Genomic DNA, 22705 nt, shown 5'->3' on the forward strand with positions numbered 1-22705 from the left:
CTGGCACTAGTCAGCTCCCAAGGGTGCTGGGCGAGAGAGGTTCAACCTGTAGTATCTTGTCTTATTGACTACATGCTCCCTTTACTGCTATCACACTGCTCGCTGTTTGTTCCAACCCTTAAGGCGGTGTGAGAAAACTTTCTACATTAGGCCCCACTTTTCACACACTTTCCCCACAACTAGAAACCCCCTGCAACCTGTCTAATGTAATCCAAACTGATGGAAATGTTGGTTATGTTCATATGACAAATACCCCTTTTGGCATGTGTAAGAAAATAAGTTTGTAAAATGTAAAATCTTTATTAATTGGTATGTGAATAGGAATACCCGTATATAAAAACAGTAAGCTATTTCAACATCTTTAATGAGAGGGATGAGCCAGAATCCCAGCAGCTGGTCATGCTGCACCCCCGCCTCCATCCACTTAGGAAATTACAAGGGGGTGGCCCGCCCCCTACTTTGCTCATCCCTGACTTCAGGGGTGGCTCTGATTGCTGCTTTTCCTGTTCTTGGTTCTTACTGTTCCCAGAATTCTTTGCTCCCACTGTGACTGCCTGTTGGTGGATATTGAATGAATACGTAATTGACGAATTTTGTCAGATCCATAAATTGTGATATTTTTTGCACTGATTGCAACTTTTCCATCATAGTAATTCAGCTTTTTACATTTTCCTGGATGTGTGTCTCTGGCTGTTGGGTGAATTCTCAATTTCTCATTGTGTAAGAAGGGTGCACAAATTGGGGTGTGGGCCCCCTGGGGAGGGCATGACATTTCATAAGTGGGGCACAGTGCAATTGGCTGTTGGTTCTCACACTCATCCATCTCATTAAAAGGTTGAACTATGTTACTGTTTTTATGTAGGTGTATTCTCATTTATATGCTCATTAATACTTTTTTTTATGTGCTACGTATTTATTTTCTTACACATGCCAAAAGTTTAGTTTGTTTTGTTTTGTTTTTTTCATATGCACATAACCAAAATGGCTGCCAGTTTGGATTACATTAGACAGGTTTTTTTGGGGGGAGCCCTGCTAATTGCAAGGACGAAACATGGTGCCTGACATAAAAAGTTTGGTCATCCCTCGTGTAAGACCTTCTCTGTGCTAAGTAACCATGTTAACTGTAACATATCAGTCATTTTAAATGCTTGCTACTAAAATGAGTCAGCACATCAGATTTATTCCTGATGCAGCCGTGTGTCAGCTACGTTCGCTTGTGTACGTCTACCATGCTGCATAATTGTTGTTATTCTAATGTATGTGGGCAGCTGTTCCGTTATTAACTCATCTGCCTCCTCCAAAGGTGGAGGATTGGTGTTTTTCCAGTGTTATAGTGATTTGGGGGACAGTGCTCCATGAAAGTAGGCATACAAGACCCCAAAAGACTATTATGACAAAGCCACAGTGAAGATTTGTGCTGCTATAAAGCTGTGTCAGAAATCTATATACCATTTCTTTTGTTTTCTTTAAATTTCAAGATCTTGGGTTGTCATTGTGACAAATTATCATTTCTTTGCAGTGCCACAAGGTTGCAGTAGTGAGAGAGGATAAACTGGAAGGTAGGTGATTTGGGGGAATTGTTCTTTGGTAATTTTTTTTTTCTTCTAAAGGATCAATAATGTCAACAAAGCGTAAAAACTTGCCATCTAGACATAGCCTTCAAGTATTTTAATTATTTTACTGGATTCAGGTGTGTGCTCTTTCGTTAGCTTTTTCATAGAACCTTTGGAGTCTGAGCTCCCATCAGCAAAATGTCTCAAACTTGTAATGTAGTAACTGTTTTTTAGGAATCATTTCACCCTTTACTGAGGCTGCTACCTCTGGGCTGGAATTCAGCAACGCTGGACCTGTATGCAGCAACACCTCATAACCTTTTAGGATGGCAAGGGAAGAATACTGTGAAATGACAAGGGAAACTAAGAAACAGGAGGCGGGCCCAACAGCCTTACTTTCTGGGAAATGCAGCGGGGATCTTCGTTAGTCACGAGTAGCTTCATGTCTCACCTGAAAGACATCTGTATAGCAGAGTGTCCTGTAACCCCATATGGAGGTAGTTGATTTAGTACTGAAGGAGAAGTGCTACTGCTAACATCGCTTTCTGAAGCAGCTGAGGCTGCTTGTGGTTGGTCTTTCATCCAACCATCCTAGCCTACCCCTGCTTGTGAGATATGATTGATCTCCTCCTAAATGCTTATGACTGCAGAGCGTTAATCATTGCCATCTGATGACATTGGCATCAGATGATATGCCAATATTTATGTTGTTTACTGGAGTCTGCCAATGCCTCGGTACTAACATTCCAGCTTCCAGAGTCAGGCTCTTGTCGTTTCACTGTTGGAAAACCAAAACTTAATAAGTCTAATGTGGATTTTTCATTACTGTTGCATTCTTGTACTGTGCTGCTTACTGTAGTATCTGAACACCTTCCAGCAGTACATTAAGCAAGGTGACTAACATTGCCATTTTTTTAACTCTTCCTTTCTCCAGAGAGAGAATTGTTTGTATAGTGGAGCATGCTGTTTTAATAGGTTCTCCCCTTCCCCTCACCCCTGCATTTGTCTCTTATGTACATGTTGCTTTGAATTTATATTTAGCTATAACTAAATTAAAATCAATTTACAGACTCAAAAAGCCAGAAGCAACCATCATGGCCATATAGTCTGACCTTCTGCACATGATAGGCCACAGAAACTCATACACTCACTCCTATAATAGACCCATAATAGTCAAAATATACCTTGCGCTTGGAGTAGAAGGTGTTGAGGTTGTGATGGCCGATAATTCTTGTGGGAGCTCACTCCACAGTCTGGGACCAGTCGTCATGACAGCTCTAACTCCTGCACAGATAAGCTTTGCCCTTATGGTAGAACGTTCCATTGCGCAAGAAGAGAACAATCAACCACAGCTTTAGGCAGTTTCATAGGTATCCTGGATCTAGCCCACTTAGCACCTGCAAGATTAGGCTTGAGACTTTTAAATTGACTCAGTTTTTTGTGAGGCTCCACTGTAGAGTAGAGAACAGGTTTGAGGTGCTCGAGTTCTCAGCGGGTGGCTTAAAAGTGGATGGTACTAAGAGCCAGGAATGCGCTCTCAACGTTTGAATTCTGGTATCTAATAGGCTGTTGTTTAGCTGTTCTGTCATCTTTAATTGAGGCTGGCAGTGCTAATGAAGGGCTTTCCTGTTGATTTTCAGCAATGAAGTCTAAGCTAGCCACAATTGCTAGTGTGCATGTCTACAGCATCCAGAAAGCCATGCTGAAGGACAGTGGGCCCCTCTACAACACAGACTATGATATTGTCAAGTCAAACTTGCAGAACAGCAACAAGTGAGTTAAGCAGCCCTATGTTATTCTGGGATTCCCTTTTCCTTTTAAAATGATTGCGTTTATGTAGCCATGTATCAGTGGAACTCGGTGTTCCACAAAGCAAGCCTGTGTTATTACTCTGTCTAGCCAGAAACTGATGTCCAGAAAAGTGCAGTGACATGCCCAGAATTGCCTAGCAAAGCAAGGGCGGAGTCACAGCTAGAGGCCTGGTCTCAGCTCCCATTCCTGTGCTTTGTCTGCTGGAGCATGCTGCCCTGGGAAACAACACCCTTTTCGTACAGAACACGTAGTCTGGACGGAGGCAGTGCAAGCCTTCTCCATTCCTAACTGGGAGAGGAATCACACCTGAACTGAGGGAAATTTTGTCTCCCTGACTGATTAGTCCTTGTTCCTTTGTCAGACTGACTTCAGGGGGGGAAATTAATGTCAACTGTGGAGATGATTTCTGTCAGCTTGACCTTTGTCCACAAGTAGAGTGACCATATTTCCCTAGGCCGGGTACGGGACACCCAGGGTGGGTGAAACTCCCCAGCTGCAGCTGCCAAGCAAGTGCAGCTCCCTGGCTGCCCCATGCCGTGGGGAGCAGGAACAGGCCTGTTGCCCCATGGGGGAGCTCCCCGATTGCAGGGGTGGTTGTCCTGTAGGGGAGGTGGAGTGGGGGTGTTTCACCAGCTGACGCATGCTGCCGGGCACTGGGAATGGGGCTGCGGCCCCACAGGTCTGGCTCCCAGCTTTCCCAAGCCGTGGGGAGTTGGGAATGGGGCTGCGGCCCTGCCTTTGAGGGGTAAGGGGTGTCTTTCTGGCTGGAGGGGTGGCTGCCCAGGGCACCAGGTTCCATTAAAATCTTAAAACTGAGTGGGGGACACACACTACCTCCACCCCCTGCCCCAGCATACCCTGCCTTACTAACCTATGGCATGGCCCCTGCTGGCTCCCTCTCCTGCTGCTGCCTGTATGTATACTTGGCCATTGAATACGTGTGCCGCATGCTTTCCAGCCAGCAGCTATGGCCGCACTGACCTCAGGGAGGGGTAGCTCAGCAGGGGGCATAAATATGAGACAGTTAGGTTCTTTGTTAAAATAAATTAAGATGTCTTCTTGGCACCTGAAATACGGGACAGTCCTGTCTAAAACAGGATGCATGGTCACCCCGTGCACAAGGGACTAGATCAGTGATGGGTAATGGGCCTGTAGGCCACATGTGACCTGCTGGGGCTCCACCTCTGGCCTTCCTAGCTGCCTCCTCCCCCCACCTCTTGCACACTGGGGCCCTCAGTTCCTTGCTCCTCACCCTCCCTACCAGCACATTTGGAGTAGCTGTGAATCATCTGATTGGTCCTCTGTCCCCGCTCCTTCCTTGCCTTTCCCTCCAGAGGTGGAATGCTGCAGATTGGCTGTTCATGCTCGTTCAGCTCTGGGAGGAGCAGGGACAGAGTGCACATAAGGCAATTTGTGTGATCTGAGAGTGCTGGCAAGGATGGGGAGAAGCTGGTAAGTGTGGGGCTCTGGTGCCCTGGTGCAAGAGAGTTTTGTTGGGGAAGAGGGGGGGCAGGTGGAACGCCAGTGGACATGGGGTTGCTGCATCCCACGGAGGTGAAGGAGGGCCATTCATGTGGTCCCCTTCACCATTTGTGATTGCCAGTCGCTGGATTAGATTGAGGCCACAAAGTAACTGTATACATGGGCCCCCTAACAGCTAGTAGATAGAGACTCCATGTTTGAGCTTCTTCTAGAATTACTGTCTCCATTGTATTCACGCAGCTCTGTCTTACAAACACCAATTGTGTATTTTTTTCATTGTACACTTGGGCAGATTAGAGTGAAATTTTGTTTCCATAGTGATACGGATTGAAACTCTCTTGTCCGGCAACATCTGTGATCTGACAGGGCCACGGATGTTGCTGGACCAGAGAGACCCAGGAGCCAACCTGGCTGGTGGGCCACTCCCACTGTGTCAGGAAGCCCTGCTGGCAGCCCTGTGGCAGGGAGCTGGGGTGCGGGGCAGGGAGCCAGTGGGGTGGAGAGCAGCCCAGGCCAGAGACTCCTGCCAGCAGCCCCACTCTGGGGGTCTGGGGAGCCTTGCAGGGGTCTGGGAGCCCAGCTGGGGGGAAGCTCTTTGGGAGGGCAGTTCTGTCACCCCTGTGGCAGGGAGCTGGGCTGGGGTCAGGGTGCCCTCCAAGGAGCCCAGCCCAGATTGGGGAGCCCTGCCAGCAGCTCTGTGTGGGAGCTGGACCAGCGCATGGATCTCTGTTGGTAGGCCCAGGGCAGGGAGACTGGTCAGGGATCCCTGCTAGCAGCACTGCAGCAATGGGGAGCCTTACTGGCACCCCAGTGGTGGGGAACGGGCGTTGGCCATGAAGAGCAGCCCCCAGGCAAGCCTGGAGGCCTGACCTCCCCTTGTCTGGCAAATTTCCTTGTTCAGGACCACTCAGGTCTCGAGGGTGCCGAAGGAGGGAGGTACCACCTGTAGCTGATAGCTCCAGGGAATCCACTAGGGACTCTGCTATGGCCAGTGCATTTAATGTGGAAGCACTCGGCTACCAAGGTGATGGGCAGCAGTACCAGTCCTAAAATAGATAGGCAGTTACCTTGCAAATGCCCACAAGGGAATGTTTGTTAGCTTTGCCAGTGCTCTGTAGCTGTGAGTAGGGAGAGGTGTTTTTCCTGAGCGGCTGCTAGTAAGCACCACAGGAAATAGCAGAAAATTAACGTCCAATTGAAATATGCAAAGTTTGACCATAGTTGCCACACTTCAATATTAACGAAGCCTAGGGCACCCTCATCTGTATCTTGATGTAAAGCCTTGTTTCTGATTTAAAAATTCATGAGGTTTAGCCCATACACAACTTTAAAATAACTCTTTAAAACCTGTGTTTTTACACGCCTCTGGCATCTTGGTGCTGAGTTTTCCAACTGAATTTAAAATAAGCAGCTGAGCTGCTTCGGCCTGGCAGAGGAGTAAGAGATCCTTCTCCATATTGTCATTGTTTCTTGTTAATGTGTGGCCTAAATAGGGCAAATTTAAACTGAGTTGTGTTTCCTCTTTCTGAAAATTGTATCAGTCTAGAAGTCAGCTGTTGGTTTTGCACACTCAAAACCCAAATAATCTTGCTGGTGGTTTTTAACATGAAAAAATCCTGTGGACTTTGGGCCTGAGCCAATGGCCATTGAAGTCATCGGGTAACGGATTTCAATTTGAGGTAGTCACATTGCTCCTCATTAAGTTGTAGGGGAAACACAAAGCATGGTCATCTCTTGAGTGTTAATGCAAAGTAACTTCCCAAATACAGTAAACTCTTTCATATCTGGCAACTGCGGGGCCAGGAGGTTGCTGCATATTCAGATATTCTGGATACTAGAGAGGTATACCTAGCAATGCATAACGCTAAAGAAAAACAACATTAGATATTAAGAAACAAACAAAAGTGAATGCAGAGTGTTTCATTTACCCACAACAATTGTACTGTGCACTGTAAACTTATACTGTATTTGCTGTATTTAGTAATACAGTAAACCCTTGAGCCCCATGTCCTCCAGGAAGGCACCGATCTCGCAGCCCAGCCGCACCCTGGGTCCCAGCCAAAGCTACCAACTCTTTATCTGGCTACAGCTGTCCCTGGAGCCCCACAGATCTGGTGCGGCGCGTGCATGCAGGGAGCGCAGGACTGGGCCTGGAAGCCACGCAATCTGAGCCAGCGTGCCGCAAGCAGCTTCTGTGGGTGCTGCCATCCTCACAGCCGTACCAGATGCCCCCAAACCACTTGCCCACCACTGACATCCCTCGATCTCACCCCTCTTGCTCCTCATGTTGCAGCAGGTCCCTCAGCTCCAGCCAGCAGTTGGGGATGATGCTGCCCCTTACACCTGAAGAAGTAACTAGCTCCCTCTAAACTCCCCTCTCAAAACTCCCTCCTGTTAGCAACCACCCTGTTCACATGCTCCCTGGTCGCTTGCCAGGTGCGGAGAGGCCAGGGGAAGGGGGACCTGGGGGCAGCGAGAACTGATAGGGGGCAGTGTGGTGCGGTCGGGAGACATGGGAGTGGATGGGGGAAAAGGGGACAGGAAGGGAGGATCTGGGGGTGATGGTAGCCGATGAGAGGCAGAGGGGTGGGGAGGAGGGTCCTGGGGAGGTGAGGAGGTCGTCACGGGGAGCTTTGGGGACATGTGGCGCCAGGGAGGTGCAAGAGGTAGTGGGACCATACCCACGTTCTCCATACCCCACTGACTTGTGGGTTATCTTGGAAAGGAGCAAGGCTAAGGGAGTAAACCCTGACAGAAAATCCGGAGGGGAGTCCTAAGGCGGTTCTGTGCCAACTTCTGGCATTGACCCGGCAGCTCCTGCAGCTGAGCTGGTACCAGACGTAGAGGTTATCCTCTCCTTTGGACTATATCAGTAAAGCCGAGAGGGGAACACTGGCGTCTGGGCAGCCCAGGGTCCCAATAATCGCCCAAGCTCGTACCTGGAGAAGTACTCCAGCATCGCTAACAGCGTTGAACCAACACAGGAGGTAACAGATACCGGTTATAAGCTCTTGCTCGATTGGCGTAGAGAACGAGTGCCAGGGGTTGCCTCTGATGGTGGGAGAGATCGTCACATCTCACTGGGCAGTCACTGCCCGCCTCAAGCTGGGCAGCCCCCAGCCAATAGGGTACTGTCCCACCACAGTTCACCTGCCTCACTGGGTGCGTGAGGCTTAAGGTTCCCAAACCTGACAAGTGACCTGAAATCTGAGCACCAGGCAAACCAATAAGAAAATCAACAAGAAAAGAAAACCATCAAAGTTTTAAGCTTGCTCGCTGGAATGTGTGGACCATGCTGACAGGTCTGACTGAAGATCTTCAGGACATCAGCGACACCTGAAAGACCACTGTCATCGATGAGGAACTGAAGAGGCTCCAAGTTGACATAGCTGCTCTGCGAGAGACACGTCTCGCAGATTCGGGATCTCTAAAGGAGACGGACTACACCCTTTTCTGGCAGGGTAAAGCCCGAGAAGAACCCAGGGAGCATGGTGTTGGCTTCGCCATCAGAAACACCCTTCTACAAATGGTGGAATTAGTCATGGGTGGATCAGAAGACTCCTTCAGGTCATAGTTCAAACTCGCGCCAGTCCTGTCCACCTGATCAGCGCTTCTGCCCCAACCCTGTACGCCGCACCGGAAGTAGAAGACAAGTTTTATGACGTGCTTAGTGCTGCCATAGCGCAAATACCTGCTCGCGAACAACTGTACATTCTGGGTGATGTCAATGCAAGAGTTGGAGCCGATCATGACTTGTGGCCTTCCTGCTTAGGCCACTTTGGTGTGGGAAAAATGAATGAAAATGGTCAGCGTCTTCTCGAACTTTGCACGTACCACAATCTGTGCATCACAAACACATTTTTCCAAACCAAGCCACAGCACAGTGTCATGGAGACACCCACGCTCAAAACACTGGCATCAACTAGACGTGGTCATCGCTAGAGGTGATAACCTCAAAAACGTCCTTCTGACACGCAGTTATCATAGTGCTGACTGTGATACAGATCACTCGTTAGTTTGCTCCAAACTCAAGGTGATTCCCAAGAAGCTGCACCGCTCTAAACCAACTGGAAGGCCCCGCATCGATGCCAGAAAGACGGCTAACTCAGAGAGAGCTGAAAAGTTCAGAGCGACCCTCGAGGAGAATCTGCGCAGCAACCCTGGGGGTGCCAATGTGACATCCAGATGGCAGCATCTGAGGGATGCAATGTACAACACGGCCTTGTCGGTGTTTGGAAGAAAAGCTAGAAACACAAATGACTGGTTCGAAGCTAACTCCGATGAGATGATTCCAGCCATCGAAAAAAAGTGCGCTGCGCTCCTGGAGTACAAACGTTCGCCGAGCCAGAATACCCTGCAAGTGCTCAGAGCAGCCAGAAAAACAGTACAGCAGACGGCCAGGAACTGTGCCAACAACTACTGGCTCGAGCTATGCAGCAGCATCCAGACCAGTGCTGACTTTGGTAACCTCAGGGGAATGTACGAGAGCATCAAGAAGGCATTAGGACCCACCCAGAACTAGGTGGCACCTCTGAAATCCAAATCTGGTGTAGTCATCACTGACAAAGCCAAACAGATGGAGCGCTGGGTTGAGCACTACTCCAAGCTGTACTCACGCGAGAACATTGTGGTCAACTCAGCCCTCGACGCTGTTGAACTCCTACCAGTAATGGATGAACTGGACCAGGAACCAACTGTGGATGAACTGAAGAAAGCCATCGACAACACTGCAGTAGGAAAGGCCCCGGGCCAGGATGGTATACCACCAGAGGTAGTCAAGTGTGCCACAGACACTCTCCTGGAACCCCTACATGAGCTGCTGTGCCTGTGCTGGAGAGAGGGAGAGGTTCCACAGGACATGCGCAACGCTAACATCGTAGCCTTGTATAAGAACAAAGGAGACAGAAGCGACTGCAACAATTACCGTGGAATTTCCCTCCTAAGCATCACTGGTAAACTGTTCGCTCACGTCATCCTCGGCAGACTCCAGAAGATTGCTGAAAGGGTGTATCCTGAATCACAGTGTGAATTCTGCACAGAGAGATCTGCAGTCGACATGGTCTTCTCTCTGAGGCAGCTGCAGGAGAAATGCCCAGAGCAGAGGAAGCCATTCTATATTGCCTTCATTGACCTACCCAAGGTCTTCGACTTGGTCAGCAGGGATGGACTGTTCAAACTGCTCCACAAGATAGGTTGTCCGCCACGGTTACTGAAGATGATCCAGTCTTTCCACGAAGACATGAGAGGAACCGTCCAATACGATGGCACCTTATCGGATGCTTTCAGCGTCATGAGCGGCATCAAACAAGGATGCGTCCTTGCTCCAACATTGTTCGGGATCTTCTTCGCACTCCTCCTTAAACACACCTTTGGATCTTCAACAGAGGGCATCTTTTTGCACACAAGATCTGATGGGAAACTGTTTAATCATGCAAGGCTGAAAGCTAAATCTAAGGTGCGGGAAGTCCTCATCAGTGAGATGCTGTTCGCAGATGACGCTGCTGTTGTGTCACACACAGAAGACCAGCTTCAGAAGCTGCTGGATCAGTTCTCCAAAGCATGCAAGGACTTTGGGCTCTCCATCAGCCTAAAGAAGACAAATGTACTTGCTCAGGACGTTGCTGATTCTCCATCAATCAGCATTGGCAACTATACGTTAGAGGTCGTCCATGAGTTCGTTTACCTTGGGTCCACCATCACTGACACCCTGTCCTTGGAGACTGAGCTAAATAGGAGGATTGGTAAAGCAGCCACAATTCTGTCCAGAGTCAGCGAGAGAGTATGGAATAACAACAAGCTGTACACTCACACCAAAATGCAAGTCTACAGAGCCTGCATCCTCAGCACCCTCCTTTACGGCAGCGGGACTAGGACCCTGTACGCCCGCCAGGAAAAGAGGCTGAACGTCTTCCACTTGCGCTGCCTCAGGCGCATCCTTGGAATATCGTGGAAGGACAGAGTGTCCAACACTACCGTCCTTGAGCAAGCTGGAATCCCAACTATGCACACCCTCCTCAGGCAGCGGCGGCTCCCCTGGCTTGGCCACGTCCACAGGATGAATGATGGAAGGATCTCAAAAGACATCCTGTATGGCGAGCTAGCCTCTGGCAAAAGACCTCCCGGACATCCCTATCTGCGCTACAAAGATGTTTGCAAGAGAGACCTCAGGGAAGTAGACATCAAGCCAGACAGCTGGGAAGAGCTGGCAGACGATTGCAGCAGATGGAGGCAGGAACTATACAAGGGCCTTCAGAAGGGTGAGTTGAGGATCAGACAACTAGCAAAGGAGAAGCGAGCCCACAGAAAGCACAGCAAGGACCTGCCAGACACCCGTTACATATGCAACAGATGCAGCAAGGACTGTCACTCTCGTGTGGGTCTTCACAGTCACAGCCGACGCTGCAAATGAGGATGCCAAACAGAACTATGAAGGGCGCGTTCCATAGTCTGCATAGACTGATGGATGCTACTACTACTACTAAACCCTTGAGATACATGGCTTCAAGTTGTGTGTAACTTGCTTTATTTTAACGTCAGTTAAGCACAACTTGAAGCTGCCCTGTGGCCCCTTCTGCCTGCCTTCCCCTAGCCATGTGGCTGTCAGGCTGACAGCTGTGGGGCTGGAGGAAAGCAGGGGAAAGGTTTTTAGCGTGCGGGCAGCTAGGCAAGCTAAAAGCCTTCTCCCTTCCTTCCCCCAGCGACATGGCTGTCAGCCACTGGAGGAAGGCAGGAAGAAGCAGCCAGGAAACTGACCAGCACGGTGGGCTGGTCAGTTTCCTGGGTTCCACAAGCAGCAGGGAGACTGGAACCAGGCTGCCCCTGATTCCTGGAACCCCAGAACCTGGGATCCAGGGAACTGGCCAGCCCTGCTGGGCTGGTCAGTTTCACAGATCCTGCAAGCCCAAGGGATCTGGGAAGTAGAGGGCAGCCTGGTTCCCTCTCCTGCTTGATTTACGTGAAAATTTGAGGTACACTGGGGTTACAAGAACGCAACCCCCGCATAACTTGAGGGTTTACTGCATTTACTTTTACTTTACTGTACTTATGGAAAAAGTAACTAAAATTTACTTATAGTTAAAATTCTGTTTATTAGAGAGTTCTGGATGATAGAATGCCAGGTATGAAAGAGTCTACTGTATATAGAACATTCCCGGTAATGGAGTAAGGACTTCAAAGAAGGGACCCCAGCTTTGGAAGTTAACTTCAAAGTAAGGGAAAAATGTGTGTAGACTCTCTGCTGGCTACTTCAATGTAGTGCCTAACGTCAAAGTTAGTTCCTAGTGTAGACGCACCCTGAGGGTTTTGGATGTTCTTTGAAGCACTTGGATAATATAGGTCAATATATACTACTTACCTACTTCATGTGAATTTGTGAAGGTAGATGTTACTGTAAAAGGCACATTAGAAATTCTTAAAATAAGATCACTCATGTTGTAGCCTGTCAAATTCAATATATTTACAAAATATTACATTTTTGTGGAAAGCTTTAGCAAGTGATTCACTAGTAATACAAATGTAACCAAGTAACAGAGAGGTAGCCCTGTTAGTCTATACTCTAACAAAACAAACCAGCAGAAATGGAGCACTTTAAAGACTAACAAAATAATTTATTTGTTGACAAGCTTTCATGGGACAGACCCACTTCACCAGATCCTGGATGGATCTGATGAAATGGGTCTGTCCCACGAAAGCTCATCACTGAATAAATCATTTTGTTCATCTTTAAAATGTAACCAAGTTAGGAATTAAAACAGAGTGTTTCCCTCTCCTTTTCCTGTTGAAATTTGATCAGCTTGTTTTGTATCTTAGTGCTTCAGCACCTGCTGACATAGTCAGATGATCCTTCCAATGTGAAATTTCTCCCACTCTAACTCTGTGCTAGCTTTGCTTTGTAGTCCAGGCCTGAGTTAAATTGCTTCTTTTCCCCATAACTGTATAATATGGAATCTGGAAAGTAAGACTCTACCAGGGAGGAAATTGAGATGGAAAATAAGACGTTAAAGTGGTAATTGAATTTTTCACTCCATCAATCAGGTTTAGTGCCATTCAGTGTGCTGCTGCAGTCCCCAAGACATCAGCTGAAGTTTCTCAAGTTCAGACGTCGGCACAGGATGATCCCCAGACACCAAATGATACACATGCGGTCAATGGGCCTACGATCAATGGTCATGTCTCATCAGCTGCTAAGCAACCCTCCCCTCCACCCAAAGGGATCATGGGAATGTTTGCTACAAAATCAGCCTCCAAAACCCAAGATACAAATAAAGAAACCAAGCCAGAGCCTAAAGAGACAACAGGTGTAAGTTACAACAGCGTTCTTTTGCAATTTGTTTTGATAATGGCCTTGCTAATTATTCTTTTCCTCCTTAATCTAAAGATAAACTGTGAGCAATAGCTTCCTCCCATTGCTTTGAATTCTAGCCTCACTGTGGCCTGAGAATACTTAATACTCCTCTTATTTAAAGTATCTAATGGTTTAGTAGGGTGATGTCTGCTGTTAGTTGTCTCTGTAGCTAGTGGGTGCCTTATTCACTTAGCTTTTTCCTCAGATGTCCTATTTTCCAAGGCTTTTTGGGATTTTTTCTTTTTTTCCTCCAGACACAGAAGTTGGTGTAAATTTGCATAGTTCCATGGACACAACGTGCCTGTGTAAGACCATTATGTCCATGTAAGAAAGATAATTCAAATCATTCTTGGTCTTCTTTGAATTTTGCTTGCTTTACTAAAGACTTGGTGAATTAATTTTGTAGCATTTTATTAACTATCCTTAAAACAGCCGCTAACAAAGTTGGATGTTAGAAGTCAAAAACAGTATTAGACTTTGCTAACAAACTAGAAAAGTGGTAAATACAATAACTGTTCACGTTTTCAGAATCAAATAACACAAGCGCAATAAAAAAAAAACATGCACTCAACCACTGTCTTGGGATAGAGAGTTTGTTTAGATTTTTTTTTTTAGATGAAGGCCAGATTTACACTACGCGCTTACAATGATGTCTCTCAGCTGAAGTGGTGTATATATATTTATACTGACCTAACCCCAGGTGTAGATATTTCTGCTTTGACAGGAAAACTTCTGTCAACATAGCTACTGTCTCTAAATGTACGACAGAAGCTTTGTCCTGCTGGAAGTGCAGGGGACTGGACTTAATGACCTCTAGAGGTCCCTTCCAGTTCTACTATTCTATGATTTCCTTAGCTAGCACCCTGACTAAAACGTTACAGCAGCACAGCCCAAAGAATCTCTCCGAATATAGCCTCACTTTTGTCTGTTGTTTAGTTACTCCATTGTTGCTAACACAACAGAGGAGAAACAATCCAAAGCTAAAGCATGGAGTGTTTTGGTCAGTTAATTGCACCCAGTTCATCAAGGTCTCTTTCTTCAATTGCTCTTTGGTAGTCAACCCTTTTAACTCACTTCCCCTCAAATTGCATTAGCCACAGGATCTGATTAATACTCCTAGCTAGCTAACATAAGCCGCATCTACATGAGCTGGCTACCTCGAAGTAGCCGTGCCAACTTCGAAATAGCGCCCGCCATGTCTACACATGGTGAGCGCTATTTCGAAGTTGAAATCAACATAAGACGGCGAGATGTCAAAGTCGCTATCCCCAGCAGGAGATGGGAATAGCGCCCTACTTTGACGTTGAACGTCGAAGTAGGGCACGTGTAGACGATCCGCGTCCCACAACATCGAAATAGCGGGGTCCGCCATGGCGGCCATCAGCTGAGGGGTTGAGAGATGCTCTCTCCAGCCCCTGCAGGGCTCTATGGTCACCGTGTGCAGCAGCCCTTAGCCCAGGGCTTCTGGCTGCTGCTGCTGCAGCTGGGGATCCATGCTGCATGCACAGGGTCTGCAACCAGTTGTCGGCTCTGTGGATCTTGTGCTGTTTAGTGCAAGTATGTCTGGGAGGGGCCCTTTAAGGCAGCAGCTAGCTGTTGCCCTGGAAGTGCTAGTCCACCCTGTGACCCTGTCTGCAGCTGTTCCTGGCACCCTTATTTCGATGTGGGCCGCTTTGGCGTATAGACGCTCCCCTGCAGCACCTACTTCAATGTAGTGCTGCCCAACATCGACGTTGAATGTCGACGGCACCAGCCCTGGAGGACGTGTAGACGCCATTCATCGAAATAGCTTATTTCAATTTTGCAACATCGAAATAAGCTATTTCGATGTAGCGTACCCATGTAGACGTAGCTATAGATGCCTACACTTTTAATACACTGTATACACTGAGCACTTTTAAGAGATTTGCCTACTTGGTCTGCATACACTTAAAACTCAAAAACAGCATGAAACTGTTAATGGTGATAGATGCATAAGTTGCTTGACAATCTTAGTTAACACCTGTAACTTGTTTAATTTCAAAGTTATGTTATTACAGTTCTAATTGGAACATTTTACAAAACAAGAACACACACTGTAACTCTTTACAGCTCATACACAAGCACATATGCATCATTATTAATTTGTATCCAGTTTCAGTAGTCAGTCAACTCAGAGAAACTCTATGCCTTACTTCTCAGATTTTTCCTCAGCTGTTTGCTTTCAGCTCAGTCAGTGTTCACAGCAGAAGCTGACATTGCAAACACAGGTGTAGGGAAGAACAGAGAGTTCTTCCCTGTGCTCTAACAGGCAACCCTGATTGCTGTGAAATAGAAAATGACATGTAAAAGAGCTTATGCAAGATAGTACTTGATGTCACCAGCAGGACTCCCAGGTGGTCAGTTAAGGGTTCCAATCTTCTGTCTACCAGGTGTCTTTGGTTCTCAGAAGGGGAAGTGAAGTTTTATCCAGTTTTTGCTAGGTAGTCCACCGTAGCACCTATTGTTGGAGGTGCAGCTGTGGATCAATGAGATGGTGACCATACTTCTGCCAAGATTCAAAATGTCCAATCAAAAATGAGTTGTCTTCTCTCAGCAACCCATCAGGGAATGAGGCACCACCTTTGAGTTTTGGCAATTGGGGTTGGAATTTTACAATCTCTTTGTACAACACATCTTGTGTAAGACAGGTTGGTCGCAGCTGTTGGTATAACCTTCTGGGGATATGCATTAGACAGTAGATGGTTTGTTCTTGAAGCCAGCCTACCTCCATAAGTTACTTTGCTTTCCATGGCCTTTTCTGTGGGGCTCTCCTTGGCCAGCTTGAATGTTGTTGTGTTTCCTCAGGTTGCAGTTTCTCCATCAGCTTGTGGGTAGCTGATGAAATGTCCAGTTTGAAGGTCATACAGCTAACACAAGTCCCTCTATAGTCTTTAAACTTGCTTTAACGGTCCATTATATAATGCAAAGTCACTTAAAATACTGTTGCTCCCCGCTGGCTGGGACAGCTGTATAAATCTTCCATTTCTTATTTTAATAACAGAAGTGGAACCTTTGTAAGTATGGCTCAGTTGAGTCTGTGCCTTATTGGTCCTTATTCTAAAATGAGTTCTGACAATGCCCATTACCTAATAGTCAACAATCATAAGAAAGATGTACTGACACTGAACTCCATATAAATGATGCTGAACAGTTATCAGATGGGATTGACTTTGTGATCTGGGTTGACCCGGAACCAGTGGTCTAAGAGTAAAAAGTTGTGTGCGCTTTTAACAATTCCCTGAAATGTGAAGTCCTTGCAATGGAGAAATTCCAGTCTTTGTTTTCCTATGAACATACTGTTAGTGAGTTTTATGTATCCAGAGACTGCAGTACCATGCATTTTGAAGGTTGTGTATGCCAGTTTGGGTGGAGGTCTTGTGTTAATGCTTGTTTTTACTGGAATCTTGATTGTGTATGCAAAACTGTCTTACAGCTTCTCTTCTGTTTACTTGTAGGCAACTACAGTAAGCAACAAACTGCCAGCCAAAGGGAATGCAATGAGCAACTTTTTTGGAAAAGCTGCCATGAGTAAGCATTGTGTAATACACATTTGTCTCCTGAAATCATTGGAGGAGCTAATTTTAGTAAGGAACTATTTTCCAACATTAGAAACTCATTGTTTTATCAAAATATTGAAGCAGTTAAAATATGGATGATAACAAGCATGTATTCTTTGCTGCATTGGAGTAGTGGAGTGTCTGAGGAAAGCAAGACAGGCCCTACTTGTACAGGTTGAACCTCTCTTATCTGACACACTCTCCTTTGGCAACAGCTGTAGTCCGGCATGATTTTATTTAGCCAGATGTGCACTTATCATGGGCTTGGCCAAGTTTCCCATGGTCCCATAAAGCTTGTTTACAGCCACCAGTCTGGGGTCTCAGTGTCCTTTGTTGTTGTTAGCTGTAATTTACCCCTAAATGTCTTCTAAGAGCCCAGTATGCAGTGGAAGTGTTGGTAATGCTGCTAGAGAATATCGATTCCCATGGTTCAGCAAATTCTCTGGTTTGGTACTGGTCAGGTCCCGGACTAGAGAGATTCACCCTGTATTATGTTTTCCCTGTCTAGCCTGTGATTTGCTATGCTTTTGCCTTCTCTCTAAATCAAGGTAGTTAATTATTGTACCTGCTGTCTTAGGGCTTGTCTGTACTTACTGGGAAAGCGACCCATTCAGGGTTGATCTTCGGGAGTTTGAATTTGTGCATCTGGTAAAGACGGGCAAAATTGATCTCTCTGGGGTCAGCAGTTGACCCCCTGTACTCCTCGCTATCACAAGGCGTAAGGGAGGGCCTGTCGACTTCCTTCAGTGAGGACGGACCTTACAGTCTACTGCAGATACATTGATTCTAGCTATGCTAGCTAGCTAGAATTTTGTATCTGCAGTAGACTATAAAGTCTAATGTGGACTAAACTTTAGAGCAGTTAGTAGTTCTAAGGCAGAAATTAAAGGAGAGTTGTAAGTGGAGTATTTCACACTAGAAAGTTATGAGGTGGAGAGCAACTGGGCTGATGTTGTCATGCACGTCTTTAACCCAGGAAAAATTTTCATTCCATAAAAATTTTTGACTTAAAACGAGCATTTTGGGGCAGGAGAACTGACTATTTTTGAAATAGTTCCTGAAAACTGATAGAGACAGTGTGTGTTAAGGTGACTGATTTGCAAAAAAGAAGCAGAGGAGGAAGCTGGCCTTGGAATTTACATGATTTGTGGGATAATAGAGGTGAATTACTGGAATGGATGAATGAGGGAAATTTTTCAGGTGGAGGCATGTTAAGAATCTGAAGGGAAAGGATTTGGAAAATAAATGCGTATGACTATTCAAATGTGCACCATTAGCAAGAGAAGAAGTGAAGGAAGTGTTTCTGGAACAAAGGTGGGGTTGGCATTCAGTGGTCCCTCTTTTTTTCTATCTCTGTGCAGAATAATTTTGTTATGTGTACCACCATAGAAATATATGCTGTCAGTTGTGGGCAGCTATGGGCACTCTGATAACCAGAAGGGCAGCTGCAGAAACTCTCCTGGGTGTCCGCCCAAAATACTCAGCTTACAGGGAGCAGTGATGGTATTGGTAACGTTGCCATGAAGCAATCTGTTGGATTACACAGAGTGCAGGATCTTGCATTCAGCATTTAATGAATGATATTAGACCATAGTGCTAGAGATTCTCTTAGGTTTCCATTGTTAGTCCTTGGTTTTTTTTAAAAGTATGACACCGTGAGGTATGGAAGTAGTCATCATAAACTTAAAAATTATGCAAGCAGCTATTACCATTAATCCAATTAAATTATTTAGTATCCACAAAGAGTCCAAGATCAAAGGAACTTGTTCTGAACAGTGAGAAACTACTACTACTTAACCCTTGTACTCCGCATGGAACATAGGTCATCTACAAGTCTCCTCCACTTCACTCTATCTTGGGACAAAACTTCTAGCTGGCTCCAGGAGTACCCCAGTTATTGTCCTTCAATCTCAGTAGACTGTCTCCACGTCGTCCGAGGTCTTCCTCTTTTGTGTTTTCCTTGTGGGTTCCATGTAAGAGCTTGAGGGACTATGCTGGATGATGATATTCTGTGAGTGTGGCCTAGCCATCGCCACTTTCTTCTCTTGATTTCAATGTTAGTAGATGAGAGTTTCAGCTGTTGCTAGGCATAGCTGCCCAGATGGTGTCCATCTTGTCTCATACAACCCCAAAACAGCAAACAGTGGGAAAGCTGGACTAAAATCATAACTAGTTTGCAATAAATGGCACTTTCTTCCTCTGATCTGTTGTCATGTGTGGTGTGCTGTGTACTACTCTTATACTGAGCCTCTGCAGGTAGACCCTTTCATTGACCTCTGTCATGTGGCTGTAAGGATGGAGCTGCGTTGCCAGAAACAAAGGGGCAGAGAGGAACTTGGCTGTTAGAGACTAATCTCTCTCTTATCTAGCCTCAGAAATTTTATCTCAGGACTCTGACAATGATGGACAATGAATGGGTCCTTTGGCTTTTGCCACTCAACATGCGGTTGATCATTTTGTGTCCTAGATGAGCTGTTGCCTCACTAGGGTCTCTGAAACTTTGCTAGATGAAGCATTTGGCCAGCTTTTGATGGAACTTCATCCAACTTACTGCTTGATTCAGCATGAACCAAAGGATGGGTGCCAGAAAGATGCTGATGGGAATTGTTTTAGAGCCATCAGCGGTCTTAGATCCCTTGGTTATTAGGTTTTGTTGACTCCAGTTGTTCAATAGTTAGTCTTCCCATCGGCGTTATCTCAGATGTGGGCTGTCACAGGAATTTAGCTCCCATTCATGTATGTATGGCTACCAAGTGAAATCATGGCATTGTAGTTAAGCTTCTGGTGTAGATGACCACTGCCTATTATCCTGACCAGAACTGCCTCACTGGTCCTTTGTACTCCCCCACTCTGTATTCGTCTGTTGTCTCTTGTCTTGTACTTAGATGGTAAACTCTTTGGGGCAGGGACCGTCTCCTTAGTCTGGTGTTGTACAGTGCGTAGCCCAGCTGGAGCCTAGGTTACAATTGTGTCTCCTCTGTGCTTCAGTAATACAGACGATAATCATGGGCTACAGTACCATGACTATGGAGGCTAAACACTGTTCCATCTGCACTTCATCAGCCCTGGATTTTGCTGTGCCTGAGCTTCTCATGTTGGACTAATATTTGGACTTGGATAGGAGTGAAATGGTGATGCAGGAAATTTGTTACTTGGAGAGATTCATCTAGAGCAGTAGAGGGCATTGTGTCTGCCCCTTCATATGGAAGTGTAACAGTGTCCCTCTTCTGAAATGGCTTGCAGTTTTAAGGTCACAAAAATCGCATCATGCTTATGGATGTGGTCTGCAGTGACTTCTGCTACCTGCAGCTGACTGAAATGACAACCTCCCCTCTTGCATGAGGGCACTGTTTGTTTATTAATCCCTTTATCATTGCCAGACAATGTGGAATCATCAGTATACACTCTGACTTGTATAATTCACAGATAAGCTTAAAGTCAGCACTGAATCTGAACAGCCAAAGGAAGAAAAAACAGAAGCCGAGCCCTCGGTTTCTACAATGGAACCAGAATCACCCCCAGCAGCAGCACTGGAGAAACTTGGGAAGAAAGCAGAGCCTGTGAAAATTCAGCAAAAGGACAAAAGAAGGTAGAGCAGTGGTTTTCAAACTCTAATCCATTGGCCTGGCATACAGAGAGCTGCGTGGTCACATGGGGCTGGCTCAAATCCTTGTTTCCAGCAACATAAATTGCATTAAAAACAGCTAAAAATATATTAAAATTCTTTCCTAGTATTTCTTTTCCATGTAAGTAAGAGCTGTAGCTACAGTAGAGACATTATGCAATTGCAAATGGTTCAGCCCCAGTCCAGGTAATCACTAGTGGATGGGGAGGCATTCTACAAGACAGTCTTTTTATAGAGTTGTGGCACATGCTGAACAAACTTGGTAACCTCGGGAGACGTATAGGGAACTGGCAAGAGCACCTGTATTGCAGGCTGGATTTATGTTCCTGAACTTATGTGTGCAGACAACTTTCAACATGTGAAGTTTGCTACGTGGTTGAAGTAGCTGATGTACTGCTGCCTTTTAAGACACTGAATTATGTTGGGTGATGTTCCAAGTAAAATTACGTGCAGTCCTGTGTTTTTAATCCAACCCAAGCTGACAGAGACCAAAAGTCGTTGCAGTCTCATGGCTGTTTGGTGGCCTGGGTATAATTAATTGGTGGTCTCATTCCATTTCCTGCTGAATGGTTATACACATCACCCAGCTCACCATCACAGCTGGTGCTAATTGGCCTCCTTGTAGATAGTCTCATTTGAAAAGCCAAGGGCCTGGAAACTGCATGTTGGCAGTGCCGTGTAGAGAAGGCTACTTGGGCTTACCTGTTCTATGAATATGCAGAGGCCTTCAGCCTCCAGGGCTTTTAGTCTGGCATGTCGTGCCAGCTCTAAAAGAAGAAAGAAGCTGTTTTACTTTCTGAGTAGCAAAAATGCAATTTACATTTTAAAAAAAGTCTTTTAAAAATGGCTCCAGAAATCTGAGACACTACCTCATAGTCAGTGGCAAGGAGTCTATCAAAATAACTTCTGAGTGGGTCTGTTAGGACACTGGTTCTCAGAAGGCTGAGATGTGGTGACGAGAGCAGTAATGCACTCCTGCCAGACCACCTTGGTCAAGCATGGTGAGTCTCTAGGGAAACCCCTCTGCACACTGAAGTGGAGGGGAGCTACAGAAGTCTTTGCCATAGACAGAGCTGGGAATAGGTGGGAAGGATAGTCCTAAAAAAATAAAGTCCATATGTTGGCGTGTGTATCCACTTGTGGACTTCATTGTGCATTCTGGAAGTGTCTGGTAGGTCCATGTTTGTCATGTAATCTTTATAATTGTGAAGATTGTAGTTGCCTAAATCAGTGGGGCGGGTTTTGTAAGTACAATAGAGGTGTGAAGCATGTTCAGTTTGTTCCTTTGTGCCGCTAGAGTGAAGAGGGTGGATATGTCAGATAGTGAAGAGAAAGAGGATGAAAACCTGAAGAAAAAGAGGAGGCGAATCAAACAGCCACAGTCTGACAGCAGTGAAGATGAAGGTAAGATGATGCGCATGCAAGAAACTACTGAAGGCAACCTGGGACAGGTGTTCATGTTTGGCTTACATTACTAAGCGATGGCACCGCCCAAGGCTGTTAAAGTCAGCAGTGGAGGGGATACTTTGGGTAACTTCAGAAGTATTTTCTGGCTCACTCTCTAGGCAAGTGGCTGCAGTCTGAGATTCCTGTGTGTCTTTTTTTTTTTTTTTGCCACAAGCCACCTCAATGTATGTTCTGGAGGCCCTGAGTAATTTGGTCTTATTGTGACTTAGCTCCCACCTGTCTCTGTGACTGTGCTGCCAGCAAGGTTCCCACTAAGCTGTGTGGCTGTGCAGCTTCCAGATAAGCCCTGTGCAGGGGTTCCTGGTTACAGTGCACAGAGGTGCCACGACCAGAAGGGAGGCACCCTTCCCTTTCCCTCCACTGCAGAAGCTCCCTGCTGGGGCCAGAGTAGCACGTCTCTCCCCTGCTGGGGCTGGAGGAGAAGTGTCCCCCTCTGGCTCCAGCAGCAGTGTCAGATGAAGAAAGCAGCTTTACAGACCATAAAGTCTCTGTGTTCTGCACCAGCCCTCCCTGGAGGGAGGCAGCTCAGTGCGCCACCATTCCTTCCTCGCTGTTCCCTCCTCGGCTGGAGCCACATCTCAAGTGCCAGGCAGCACTGCCCCTACAGCTCCCATTGGTTGGAAATTGAGGCTAAGGGGAGTGGCCTGTGTGGGGCGGGCAGCACAAAACCACCTTTCTCTCTCCCCACCTGCTACCCCAGGTAAATGCCCTGCACCGTAATCATCTGCCTCAGCCTTAATTCCCTCCTAGGCCCCACGCTCCCACCCAGGGCCCCCTCCTGCATCCTAACTCCTGCCCAGTCCCCGTACCCCCATCCCAGCCTCCTACCCTGTGCCTGCTTCCA

General features: G+C 46.6%; 1 protein-coding gene across 1 annotated transcript in view; it reads left to right on the forward strand.

Annotated features, from left to right (window-relative positions):
• Positions 1 to 22705, forward strand: part of POLD3 (DNA polymerase delta 3, accessory subunit) — a 51482-nt gene that overhangs the window by 13554 nt on the left and 15223 nt on the right. The window contains exons 4-9 of the mRNA XM_074976431.1: positions 1520 to 1559; positions 3194 to 3326; positions 12882 to 13146; positions 16668 to 16740; positions 20196 to 20358; positions 21692 to 21798. Coding sequence (XP_074832532.1) covers positions 1520 to 1559; positions 3194 to 3326; positions 12882 to 13146; positions 16668 to 16740; positions 20196 to 20358; positions 21692 to 21798 — 781 coding nt within the window. The remainder of the gene's footprint in view (positions 1 to 1519; positions 1560 to 3193; positions 3327 to 12881; positions 13147 to 16667; positions 16741 to 20195; positions 20359 to 21691; positions 21799 to 22705) is intronic.

The sequence above is a fragment of the Carettochelys insculpta genome, chromosome 1, assembly GCF_033958435.1.
Source record: "Carettochelys insculpta isolate YL-2023 chromosome 1, ASM3395843v1, whole genome shotgun sequence".
NCBI lineage: Eukaryota > Metazoa > Chordata > Testudines > Carettochelyidae > Carettochelys > Carettochelys insculpta.